The following is a 13,715-nucleotide window of genomic DNA, read 5'->3' on the forward strand; positions in this document are numbered from 1 at the left end:
TGTTAAGTTAGTGTTTGGTTAGGCAGGCAGGGCTGTTAAGTTAGTGTTTGGTTAGGCAGGCAGGGCTGTTTAGTTAGTGTTTGGTTAGGCAGGCAGGGCTGTTTAGATTGTGTTTGGTTAGGCAGGCAGGGCTGTTTAGATAGTGTTTGGTTAAGCAGGCAGGGCTGTTTAGATAGTGTTTGGTTAGGCAGGCAGGGCTGTTAAGTTAGTGTTTGGTTAGGCAGGCAGGGCTGTTAAGTTAGTGTTTGGTTAGGCAGGCAGGGCTGTTAAGTTAGTGTTTGGTTAGGCAGGCAGGGCTGTTAAGTTAGTGTTTGGTTAGGCAGGCAGGGCTGTTTAGTTAGTGTTTGGTTAGGCAGGCAGGGCTGTTTAGTTAGTGTTTGGTTAGGCAGGCAGGGCTGTTTTACTCTGTTCTATTATTTGGCACCGCTCTCCGTTCCCTAGCCCATGTCGGGGTTGTTAGTCCTAATAACCCACCTTTTTCTATATGTCCTTGTGTCCAGTGTTCCTCTTTACAATGCGACCATTTCCCTCCACGTTTGGGCTAGCAGTGTTGTATCCCCCTCCCCTGCCCTAGGCATCCAACGTCTGGGGACGGGATGCAACAGACACATTGTTACTCTTCATCTGCACGCTATGTAAAGCTTTTCTGTAATACAGTACCCATGCAGTATGTCAGTGTTCTCGGTCCAACAGAAATATAAACAGGTGGTAAACAATATAAACAAAAAGACCAACCAACAAAAATAAAGTGTTCACTCGGTCAGAGAGTTGAATAAATAGGAAGCTCTTGCTTCCAAGCATGCTTCACCACCACTGACGAAGCTAGCGGTTCTGATTTTGAAGCCATCTTATTCATCTTACTTATTTTTTCAGACAAATCCTATTCATTGTTATTATTAATTCAGACAAATCTTATATAAATCATTGTGTAAACGATTTGTGTTATTCTTGTGTATGCTTGTTGAAAGCAACCTCTGTTTATCTGCATATGTCTCACTAGCACAATAGTAAAGGTATTTCTGACAAATATTACAGTCTATTGATTTAAAATAGAAGTAAAATGGAAAAATACAAGTAAAACAAGGTCGGCACATATTTTAAGATTTAGACTGCGCCTGAATCTTGAGATGAAGGGTAAAAATCCCTCCGCTCAATTTCACCTCATCAACTTGGAACTACATTTAAAGTGAATTATGTTATACAATAATACACAACAAAACAAGAACCAAAGATCTTAGATATTCAGGTATCAAACATATTATCTGCAGTTTGATCTGGCTAGCAGCATCATTAATAATACATAATATTCTGTTACTAGTCCTTTCATCTGCGAAGTCTAAATGTTAACACATACATTGTAGTACATAGGATCCCAGTAGGAATTAAACTGACAAACCTTTACCGAAATCAGGGGCGAATCTAGGTTCCCACTTTTGGGGGGGCTAAGCCTTTAGATAATCACCTATTATTTTTCCCGTGACCCAGCAAAACTAGGGGGGTCTGGGGGAATGTTCCCCCAGAAGACATTTTGGAAAATACATCTTTTTACATAAATAGTGTCCCCTTGTGGGATTTAGGAAGAGAAATTAACAAATTTAGATTTAAAATATGAAGAAAAAAATGTACACGTAAAACATTTTATTTATTTATTTTTATAAAAATAATTTGGGGGGGCTAATGAAACTTTTGGGGGGGCTCCAGCCCAATAGGGCTAGATACGCCCATGCTTTAAATACCAGAATGTTCCACAATATTTTTATCCACACAGAATACTGATTCTACGTTTAGACCACACAGAAATAGGACAGCAAAGCAATCTCTAGTCACTGAGAACAGAGAACACATTTGGGCAATTTAACGCTTGTGTTGTTATTTCCCACAAAGTGCAGCTTTTTTTGTTGCTTTGTTTAGGAAAACTATACCCAAACACTTACCACAGACGTTCAGTGCCCAGCCTTAACCTGTACCATCCAAAGAGTGGAATGAGAAGTGAAAAGTACATATGTATTTTTGGATGTGCTTGGTGGATAATCTAGAAACAAACAGCAATCATTTGTTTGACTTTTTCATGAAAGAAAAACACTTATGTAAAGAGTATGGACTAAACAAAGAGGACTGGAGATAGAGTAGCTATACATGTATTTACTGTAACTTGATATGCCCTTAAAGAGAGACATAGTTAGAGTACAACAGTTGAAATAGTACATTAGTATTACTGGTTGACTCTCAAGCACAACCAGACTGCCAAGATGGGTCAGTGTTATTGACAGTGCACCTGGAGTGTGCGATTGACTTGGCCAATTATCGAGCATAGTTATATAGCTGTTTCCACTCGTATGGGTCCTCTTGATAGAGAATTTAAGTCGGTGCCCTGAAGAGGATGAGATCAATGCAATATAGATTTCTCCTGGGAGCTCAAGTCATGGCCAAGTCAAACTGTAACTACAGGTACCTGTGGTCTGGGGACTGTGTGGAGTCCCAGTTATGTGAGGAGATATGACTGTACATCAGCTTGTAAGAAACTTGTAAGCCTCTGTAATTGTATCCAGTAAACCACTAAACAATGTGATGTTATCTATGTGCTTTCAAAGGAAGCCATTACTGCTGCGACCACATGCGCACACTGAATCAACCGATTATCCATACTATTGGCGACACTGTGATGTTTCTGTAGTTGACGAGTCAAAACGCTGGGTGGACTTGCAAATTACTGAAGGGAAATGACTATCCAGCACAATTCACGGATTTGTTTTGCAAACAGCAAGGCTGGTGATCGTGCTCCAGCTATGAAACAGCACTGGCTGTGATCATTCCTTCCCCCCTTTTGTTCTAGCAACGCCGGGAACAGACGAAGAGAGACTGGCCTCCATTTGCATGGCTTGTACAACATCACAGCCTCAAAGCTTCCCATTGAAGAGGGGGAGGTCAGAGCCCCCTGCCACGCTAACATGGTGAGTTATTGTCCAATGATGGCCCCACACGGGCCAGCTAAAAGGACACTGTTCATCTGATGCAGAAAGAGCACGGCATGAGGCGTCACATGGGCTTCAGGAAGGGCAACGGGATAATCTTGTTTCGATGATGAAGGGATCTCTGCCCTCTAGATTGAGTTCATGGTAGAGAGCCTTAGTAATTTTTAAAAAGGCAAAAGAAGAGTCTGGTATCAAGTGGTTCGTTTGGCTGTCTGTTTCATTCTGGGTTAATCACAGCAAAAGACAATTACCTCAAGTAGTGACACCCCAATCACCTCTATCACAGAACAGCCAATGCCGATAATGTGTCCATCTATGTACAGTGCATGTACGTTTTAACGTTTGTTTGGTTTTAATTAAGTACAATAGAAGACCCTTGGCTGTAGGCGAGTTGTGATATTGATTCTGGGACTAATGAACCAAAATAAAATAAGAAAGATTTTCTCGTAGAAGTCTGATGTTGATGTATCATCTGCCTTGCTGTGTGGTGATTTGAATTGCAATAAGCTGAATGTTAATGGCCATTATTGGTGAGCCTATCCACTGTTTTGACTTTTTCATTTGGCTACAGGTTATTGCACTCTCTTGGAAGGATGCTCTCAATGAAAACCCATCATGTTCAATCAGAATATAATGCCTGGTACAAACATGATTACAGAAGGCATGGTACATCCTGGATCCATGTTTATAGTTGGAAATCAAATCAAACCGGCTTCCCAGAGTAAAATGTAAAGGATTCAGGAACCGTTGCTCTGCTATCTTTTTCTCAACTGTGAAGAAGACCGACTTTCATTTTCTTTGCTGTCACCAAAAACTGTGCTTTAATTTCTTGTTTAGCATTACAGTCGTACAATCTATTGATTCCAACATAATTACCAGTGTAGTGGAAGTGACACAACAACAGGATATTCCATCATTGACAAACTGGAGTCTGGTTGCTAAGGTGTTTGAGGTTTAAATATAGAACTAGTCATTGTTATTTCTCGTGAGTCAATTCTCAGTAACCCTCCATCTCTCTAGCATGTGATCTCTCTGAAGTTCCTCCTCTTCATAGCACTGACACCAGCCAACCAGCGTTTTGAATATATACACAACCAGATATATAGATTTTCACTCATAAGACTCTATAGCCACCTTGTTCATAGAGCAGTCAGTCTTTCTGGTCCCCGCTGGGAAAAGTCCATTATCCAGACACGCTTCATCTCCCAGATTAGAGATGGGGTTTGACAGGGTGCTTTGGGGTCCGTTTATGGTTCATGCTGGACAGACTAATAGAATCACAATAACCACCTCTGCATCTCAAACATTGCTATGCACTGGGAATTCTGATGTGTGTGTGTGAGTGTGTGTATGTGTGTGTTTGTGTGTTTATCCTGCTGCTCCATAATGCCTCTCACTGAGAGACAGTGGCACGGCGGCCCTTCTTCATCCACTGGATATAGCAAATGATGACCCAGTAAACACACAAAGACAGAAGACTGAATTGTGACGAAAACTACCACAGAACTTCCACAGAAAGGATAATAGTTTTAACTGCTTCTATCACCGTCTTTTCAGGATGGAAATAACAAGAATGACAAGAACATTTCATCCCTTGAGAGTGATGAGAGTGAGACACTCCGAACCAGAACACAGGCAAGACGAAAAGACAGAAAAACCGTTAGAGGGAAAAACGTTTGAGTCAAAAAGTGAGTGAACGAAAGAGATAGAGAGGAAGAAAGACAGAGTGAAAAAAAGACAGAGTATGTGTGTGATTGAGAGAGAGTGATGCACGTGTGAGAGAGAGCCAGAGAGAGATCAAGGGAAAGAGAAAAAGAAAGAGATGGCGAGAATGAGACAGTGAGTATGAGAAAGAGAAAATGTGAGACAGACAGGCAGACAGACAGACAGACAGACAGACAGACAGAGAGAGAGAGAGAGAGAGAGAGAGAGAGAGAGAGAGAGAGAGAGAGAGAGAGAGAGAGAGAGAGAGAGAGAGAGAGAGAGAGAGAGAGAGAGAGAGAGAGAGAGAGAGAGAGAGAGAGAGAGAGAGAGAGAGAGAGAAAGCGTACACAGTGCATACTCTGCCTAGGTGTGCTCTACTCAGAGCATCTTTTAGTGGCTCTCTCAGATGAGTCTTAGCTGGAGGTTCAGCTGTCATATAGGAACAGAGAGAATACATTGTTTGGGATTACTGGACATTTGTCACATGTATGGCACGGGGGGAGATACTCTACTGTGGAGCTGATTAAGGTCACAGAACAGAACACAGGGGAGGAACAGTAGGGAACGGTCGGTGTGGTGGGGTGAGGATGAGGGAAGTGAAGGAGTGGGGGGGTCTTAATAGATTTGCTTTAGTTATTTTTCATATCAAGGATGCTGCAAGGTATATTTTGCTCACCTTGTAAATCGCGAGGCGAGCTGTTGTCGTATTCAACACATATTATTTACCTCCAATTGTTCTCTGGCCGACGTCCAGATTCAACACAGACGAGAGAGGAGAGAGGAAGAGCACACACTATATTGACTAGACCTGAATGCTAACACTCTCATTTTGTTTGAATTGTGGGAAAAACGTTGGCATAAAAGTGACTTGATTCACTGCAAGACATAAAAACGAAATTTTATCTGCTTCGCAGAGGTCCCAGAGAGATATTCGGTGAGAGTTACAGCAATAGATATATGAATTGAAGGTCACCCTTCAAAAGCCTAAACACTCGTGAAATAAAAAACTGCAGGTCGGAAAAAGCAGGGTGTGTAAAAATTGAATGTTTATTCTTCCTAAGGTAAACCTATCATGAGCTTCCAGTCTTTGAAAGCATAAATCGTTGAGGACTTGAAATCACAGATCCATAAAGCACAGTATATATGGTGCCATTGTTATGAAGGGGGCAAATACACATCTTTTTTTTCAAAACCTCTTTACTGCTTGGTGAATATGGAGATAGATATCACAAAGGTGGTGGATAAGTGTTCATTTTTGCCACAATGTCAAAGCCAAGGAGCAGACCTCTACCCAGGGGACATGCTGAATAATGTATGGCAATCAAAATTTCATCAATCCTCTGCATGATTAAAAGGTGATAAATAAAATATTTGGCTTCAGGAGACAAAGCCTGTGAAGACAGGTCCACTAGGAGAGACAGGAGGGACACGACTGTCCTCACTCAGGATTTGGCAGAGTTACTGTTAAGGAAAGATCATAGGATTGTCGATTCTTCTTCTCCTGACAGATGTCAGCAAACGGCATTGAGTGCTGTGAGATTTGTGATGCACTGTGTGTTGTGTCGGCTACTGTGTTGTTTTCTGGGTTGCAAGCTGTGTTGTGTACTGTGGCGTGTGTTGTTTGCTCCCTCGTGTAACAAAAGGCATGAAGGCTGCGTTGACAGTTTGGAAGACATTGTCCTGAGTTTGGAGAAATGTGCTAAATCGATTGAGAAAACCAGACCCAGAAGAATACTGTGTGGGCCAAACGACGTGTCCTTGTATCTCCGTATGCTAATCGTCATCCTCAGCCTTCTTTGTGGAGGAAGGTTGGTGCTGTGTGCTGTTCTCCCTTTATCACCGGCGGTGCCGCGCTGGCGGAAATGAAAAGTAATGCAAATACAGCTGGCTTTTAGGAGCCGGTAGATAAAGCGGAGAGGCCTTCAAACTGCATCGCTCCGTGCGCCTCAGTTTAGCCTTGACCGAGCCATGCAAATTATACCTGAGACGCAGGGAGAGTGACGCCGTCAGCCGCACAAGCGCAAAGCTGGGGCTTGAGATAGGCAAATCTCTCCCCGGCCGGGGTTAATTGGCAGAAATATCTATAGAAAGGTTCAGAAAAGGAGGTTTTGTGAAGCCCCCCCCCCCTTAAAAAAAAAAGAAAAGGAAAGAAAAAATACCCACATATAGGCCGATGCATGCGCTACTGTTTGAGTTTGTGACAGAAAATCGCTTGCACAGCCATTCTGGGGACACTTTTTTTTGTCTTTTTTTTTTCAACTTATTTTCTTCCCTGTGTTGCAGGGAAGGATGATGTGTTTGGTGGCTGACCCAGGAACAAGGTACGATTCAGCAGAGCTTCATCAGATAGCACCACCTTCCCCGCTAGTCCCGGCCGGTCCTCATCCCTCAGCACGGACTGTTTTTGTAGCATTGTGTGATCTTCATTCAGTCTCTGCAGCACGGCTGCATTGTGCTGTCTGACTCCCCGTCTCTCCAGAGAACGGCTATGAGTAAGCAGCTTGGCAAATGAGAAATTTGCAGAGAAAATGAAAAAGGAGAGTAAACAATGCTTAGATTATACACATTCACGCAGAGAGACAGATGAGCCTTATTAATGGAACAGAATCCCATTCTCTGCCGTCTGTGCTGGTGTTCGCAGTATTCTAACTCGTGTAGAGTGTATCGGCAAGCTCTTGGGCGAGGACAGTGATTACATAGCATGGCAACAGCTATGATATGAGCTCACTGGCCCTGTTTTCCGTGGACAGCTCGAACACATCGAAATACAGTACAACCAGTTACAGTAATTAGCGACTCTATTGCATTGTAATGCATTCGGTCCGTGCCCAGTGAGAGCTCAGCAGCCATGAAGAGGTCATTGTGCTGTAGCTCTGAGCAGGTATTTCAGAGGGAGAACTCCCACTGTCTTTCGAACCAGGACATCATTCATAGTTTATGCCAGCTGTGACCTTTACTGGTTATTTCTCAGGCTAGCGCTGAGAGAGGCCCATCTCGGATGGAGTCATCCTCCTCATGGTTCATCAGGCCCTGTCAGCAGGGAGGCTGTGCAGGACCACTTCACCTCAGCATGAGGATATGATGTGAGGATGGGAAGGGATGTGAGGATGGGGAGGGATGTGAGGATGGGGAGGGATGTGAGGATGGGGAGGGATGTGAGGGATGTGAGGATGGGGAGGGATGTGAGGATGGGGAGGGATGTGAGGGATGTGAGGATGGGGAGGGATGTGAGGATGGGGAGGGATGTGAGGATGGGGAGGGATGTGAGGATGGGGAGGGATGTGAGGATGGGGAGGGATGTGAGGGATGTGAGGATGGGGAGGGATGTGAGGATGGGGAGGGATGTGAGGGATGTGAGGATGGGGAGGGATGTGAGGATGGGGAGGGATGTGAGGGATGTGAGGATGGGGAGGGATGTGAGGATGGGGAGGGATGTGAGGGATGTGAGGATGGGGAGGGATGTGAGGGATGTGAGGATGGGGAGGGATGTGAGGATGGGGAGGGATGTGAGGATGGGGAGGGATGTGAGGGATGTGAGGGATGTGAGGATGGGGAGGGATGTGAGGATGGGGAGGGATGTGCCAGCCCACGGAGCACTACGTGTTCACACGTTCACACCCATTAATATTAACGTGAACACATGCACGCACATTCACCAACGCACACATGCATGCACAAGGACGCATGCACACACACACACACAGACGCACATTCACCCTTGTGCATACACACACACACACACACACACACACACATGCACAGCAGCCATGTGAAAATAACTGTGTTATATGCAACGGTGGGGGATGACTGATGATGCATGTGTAATGGAGGTGGTTGGGTAGCCGCGTTTGTTAAGGACCCAAAGCCCCTGCATGCATTCTGACAGAAACCGAAGGACTGCCAAGTCCACCACACGCCATGATCTATGAAAAACTGCCCAAAAGAATATTAGGCTACTATGAAGGATTGATTCAACAGAGACGTTGCAGAAATATTAAGTAAAAACATTGAAAACGTGTAAGCACTTGTTTATTAATGGACATGGGCCGAAGAAGCAGCTAGAACAGTTCATTACAACAAATCCTCGTACTTTCTAAGTATTGAGTCGAAGCAAGTCTCACAGGATCTGTCTAATGTTCCGGCAAATCTACCCATCTGCCACAATAGTGTTAGAGGGACACATAATTTTCAACTATGAAAATCACATTAATATTCCAATAGATGTGACAATTGAGTCGCTCTGAGTTTGTGTTGTGTGTCCTTGGGTTCAAAGGAACAATAGTAGGATGTATAGTATTAGTTTTGATATAACATGATATCGGTTGAATCTGCAGCTTTATTGAGACAGCTCTGTTGAATTTGCATGACATGTGAAAGCAAGATGCATTCACATATATATATATATATTTCATAAAGGCTGCTTGACCGTGAACTCCTTTATCCTGGCAGAGCATCTCCATAACCTTGTGTGAGAGAGAGACAAGTTCACAGGAAATATGAATTTTGTAGCACACAAACACTGTGTCTGTAGTTTATGCATGGACCCTGACCTGGGCTGCAATGCTTTTGCATTTCAATGCTGAGGTGAAGAACCAACATCCATAACATTTACAATGTCACCAAGGGCAGTAAGATATATGGCCTTCTGCCAGCAAGCAGAACATAATCCCTTCATGGGTGGTTTCTGCTAATATTTATGCACCATCAAGTACTGCTTTCATTCAGCACCGTAAGTGATCCCAAAGAACACTTCAGTGCCATAAAACACTCTATGTCAGTACATTGTTCCAATATCCAATCGTCCCAAACTTTTAGGGAGCTCTTATCTTAAACTGAAATGGTTTGTTCAACAGTGGCAGGCTGTCCCCACCTGGGAACTTTCCCGGTCTGGAATCCAGTGTTAGAAGATGTTAAGACGATCTGTTGTACTCGACGAGCAGACGAAGGAGCCTGCCTCATCACAATGCTGAAGGCTACTCAGCAAGAGCAGGAAGGGCTACAGGGAGAAAACCATTGATTTATCTTTCAATAACCCCCATATATATATATATATATATATATATATATATATATATATATATATATATATATATATATATACATTGTACTGTGAGAAAGTGAAGTGTGAAAGTGTAGCATGGTGTAAACCTTTAGCACAAATGCAGATCCTTTGTTTGCTACCAACTGGAGATGTGTCAGACATGGCTGTATGCACATGCTCTTAAGTGTGTTTTGCAACACTCTCTGTAATACACACACACACTCTCTGTAACACATTTAGTCTCCGGACACACATGGGATTTTTAACACACACACACTATCTACAACAGACTCCAGGTAACAGACTCCCCATTTGTGTGCTATTGATTGCTTGTGAACGGTCTGTGGTTCATTAACAAGCTAATGAAGTTGTTTATAAGGTCTTCTGATCAATTGATGGGTCAGTATAATGCATATCCCACTAAACATACTTTTCCTACTTCAAAAAAACAGTGCTACATTAATGACAGTAGACCCTCAACACTCACATGTAGTAGACAATACCGATGACACATCCAGTCGCAGTCTCTGTCCGTTTGCCGCAAGCACTCTCACTGTTGACGTACAACGAGACGACGCTCGCGTAATTCACATTGCCAGGGAGAGGGCGGATGGCGTCACACTGATGTTGGTGTACTTTGTGAAAGCCGGAGTAGTGCTCTGTGTTGCTGCTCTAAACAGATGGGATCCCTCCCAGAGGAAGGGATGAAAGAGGTTCCCAGCACTGCAGCATGGCACACATAACAAAGACTCCCCTCCAAGGAACACAGTCCACTGCTCCTCACAAAGGACTTTTTGAACGTTTGTGAGTGTGTGTGTGGCCGTGCGTGCGTGTGTGTGTGCCAAGTGTGTGTGTGTTTGTTAGCACAGCCGGACCTGATTAAAGTATGAAGGTGGATTTAGGTGTGTGAAGTTGGACTAATCGGTGACCGGCTTAGGAGCTCTGGAACTGCGCGAGGGATGAGGATGATGGTGATGAAGATGATGAAGACAACGCTGATACAAGCCATGCAGAGCCACGTGGGGGTCTTAGCAGCCTGTCAGTGCACCAGCAGGTCCATCTAGTCCTCGTCTCCCTGTCGTGGTGTCGTTTGGCAGCTGGTGAAGATGCCACTCCCTCAGTGGCCAGTGTCCTGGCCCTGCTGGGGTGAACGACAGCCTCCTGTTGGCCTCGGACCGCCGTGCGAGGGGAGACCCCCCCCCCCAGATCACACAGTCAACGGGAGCTGCCACACCATCAGAGTGTTCTCCGAAGACTCCGCCCCTCCGGCGCCGCCCGCCGCCACCCCTTCCCTCAGCCTGCGGAAACCCCTCCCACCCGAAACCACCGCCGCCGAGGTGACCCTGTCCCTCCGGCCCCCCTCGCGCTCGCAGGGGCGCCCGCGCACCCACATCTCGGGGTCGTCGCTGAGCTCGTAGATGGAGCCGTCCTCCATGCTGTGCTCCAGGGACTCCAGGGACGAATCGGACGCCTCGTCGCCGCGTGCCGTCAACGGGCGCCCGGGCAAGCCCGACGTGGAGCGCAGGCGGTACTGGAGCAGCACGCCCCGCCCCTTGCCCCGCCCTCCATCGCCACCCTGGGAGGAGCCCGAGTGCTGCAAAGACTCCTGGGAAGACGAGTCACTGCGCTCCTCTCCTCCACACGCCGAGTCTGGACACTCGCCGACCGAGTCTCGCTTCAGGAGGTCAGGTGACAGGATGCTGGACGTGGCAACCAGGAAGTCCACCGGTCCACAGTGGGCATTCAGAGAGGTCATGCCCTTTCCTGCAAGATACACAAGCAGGAGACTTAAACACAGGCATACCTAATGCACCACGGTGGCCGCAGGCAAACAGCAGCTGGTCAATAATAAATGGGGCAGAAGCATTTTCTCACAGCGAAAAACACACCTGAATCAAAATCCATTCACAATTCATACATTGTTGCATCACTAGGAGTGTGTCAGCGCTGGGAGTTCAAAGTGAGGTTCCCCACATCAAGGAGCAGTACACATTGCATAGTTGGAGTCAAACAAGTGTCTCAGGAAAGAGTTACTCGACACACAAACGTGCTTTGTGAGCCTAACATGCTCTTACCGTATATGGAATGTGGAAATATTACAGAGCTTCACATCTTGGCCCGTACCTGTGATCTTGGGTATGCCCTCCAGTTTGGGGACGGGCAGGGTGATGATGATGCCCTGCGCCGTGCCCACCCACAGCAGCCCCTGGCAGATCAGCAGGCTGGTGACACGCATCCTCTGGCCTGCACACAACAAACAGGAGACGGCAGCTCACACAGTGTCTGATACGAATGGGAAGCCTGCTGAGGAACTAGATGAAGATGTTCTCGTTCCACCATCGTTGAGATATTAATAGCGTAATAGCCGTGCCTGCGGGCTGAAACGTGTCTGCTTTTTGTGCCGCGTCTGGTAAACACGGACCGTTCGGCTCCGACCACGGAAATACTCTCGAGCTGTGCACTTCTGATCCTTGGTCTTCTGTTGAACTTTTTACATGTTGTGTATGTTTGTCGCTCTGCTCAAGGAAGAATGTCTTTATTTTATTTGTTGTGATGCAAAGAAACGGTACAATCACATTCTCATGCACTGGATATCTGATCCAATACCCGGCTCCTTTTAAAGGATATGTGCAGAGGTACATTTGTTGTGATTTTTTTTTTCACATTTTTGCCCAACTCGACAGAATAACAAAAAGTTGTTGAATCTCTCAATCTCTCTCTGGTGGCCTTTCTCTGGCCCAGCCACAACCAAGGTGACCTTTATTTTGAAGTTTTACATGACCACTGAGAGCAGAGGTCTTACTTACACAACATTATTTTTGAGAAATGGGCCAGCTATCTTGGAAAGACAGCTTTATTTGTAATTTAAACTCTAAAGACTGGACACTAACATCAAAGAGCAAAATTATACAGTTGATAATCAGAAATGGGGAAGAGTTGAGGTCTTCCGTAGATATGGCACACACACACACGATAAGAGTTAGACATATGCAGGACATCCTGTCATGTGTCTAGACCATGGGGTTTTGTTGGGTAGTGAATAAAGGGTCAAACTACAGAGCGATTTTCCTCATGTTTCCTCATTCCTCAAACCTAAGGTCATGTGGCATACTGTCAGTCTACTGACACAACAATGCACGTGTGTCCCATCTCTGAGACATTAAACATAACTGGGTGGTGGGTCAGATACTGTAAGTGTGTCCACTGTCAATTTAGCCATGGTAACTGTAAGACTAATGACACTGTATTGTTTTTGTTCAGACAAATTCCCTCATGAACATCTAACCATTCCATTGTTTTCGGCTGTAAACAATCACTGGGAGGCTTCTGTTTCCCCACGTCACTGGTCTGCATCAATCAACGGCATGTGCTCTTGAGTTTGCTCTAATTTTTCAAGGAGGCTCTCAGCAATTAAGAGAGGAAGGTGACCACATTCATTCATACAGCCTTAGAGGCCCACACTGGTCCACACGGAACCCAGAGTAAAAACAGGAGCTTTGTTGAAGTGGATGTCACTTGTGTGTGTGTGTGTGTGTGCGTGTGCGTGTGCGTGTGCGTGTGGTCTTTCAGCTACAGTACCATGACCCAGTTATCTGAAGCACCACTTAATATCCACGGCAACCATAATTGAATTACACCAACAGTCATGTGGTCTTCACTGCAAGAGAATTTGTCCAATTAGAAGAGGATGTGTATTTACATCTCCTAGCTTGCTAGCTCTTGTGCTGTGCCAGATTATGACATGTGGTCCGCATGGGTGAATACAAAGCATATTAATTGATTCAGCTCACAAGGCTCGAAACAAACCCAAGTTTGTACGTATCGATGGAGGAGGGGGAGGAGGAGGAAGAAGAGGAGAGGAAAGAGGAAGGCAAGGCGCTTGGCAAATTACAGTAAATTACACTAGGCAGAGACATAGGAGGGTCTAAGCAATAGGGCCTCCATGAGTCTATATACACTGTATTGCCAAAAGTATTTGCTCGTCTGCCTTCACACGT

The 13,715-nt window shown here is 45.3% G+C and overlaps 1 protein-coding gene across 1 annotated transcript in view; it reads right to left on the reverse strand.

Moving 5' to 3' along the window:
- Positions 1-8,688: 8,688 nt before the first annotated feature.
- Positions 8,689-13,715, reverse strand: part of arhgef10la (Rho guanine nucleotide exchange factor (GEF) 10-like a) — a 94,206-nt gene continuing 89,179 nt past the window's right edge. Inside the window, exons 26-28 of the mRNA XM_084705752.1 lie at positions 11,842-11,961; positions 10,205-11,481; positions 8,689-9,672 (exon numbers count right to left, since the gene is read on the reverse strand). Coding sequence (XP_084561878.1) covers positions 10,925-11,481; positions 11,842-11,961 — 677 coding nt within the window. The 3' untranslated portion in view covers positions 8,689-9,672; positions 10,205-10,924. The remainder of the gene's footprint in view (positions 9,673-10,204; positions 11,482-11,841; positions 11,962-13,715) is intronic.

This window comes from Hypomesus nipponensis, chromosome 9 (genome assembly GCF_054491055.1).
Source record: "Hypomesus nipponensis isolate SF chromosome 9, ASM5449105v1, whole genome shotgun sequence".
Taxonomy (NCBI): Eukaryota; Metazoa; Chordata; class Actinopteri; order Osmeriformes; family Osmeridae; genus Hypomesus; species Hypomesus nipponensis.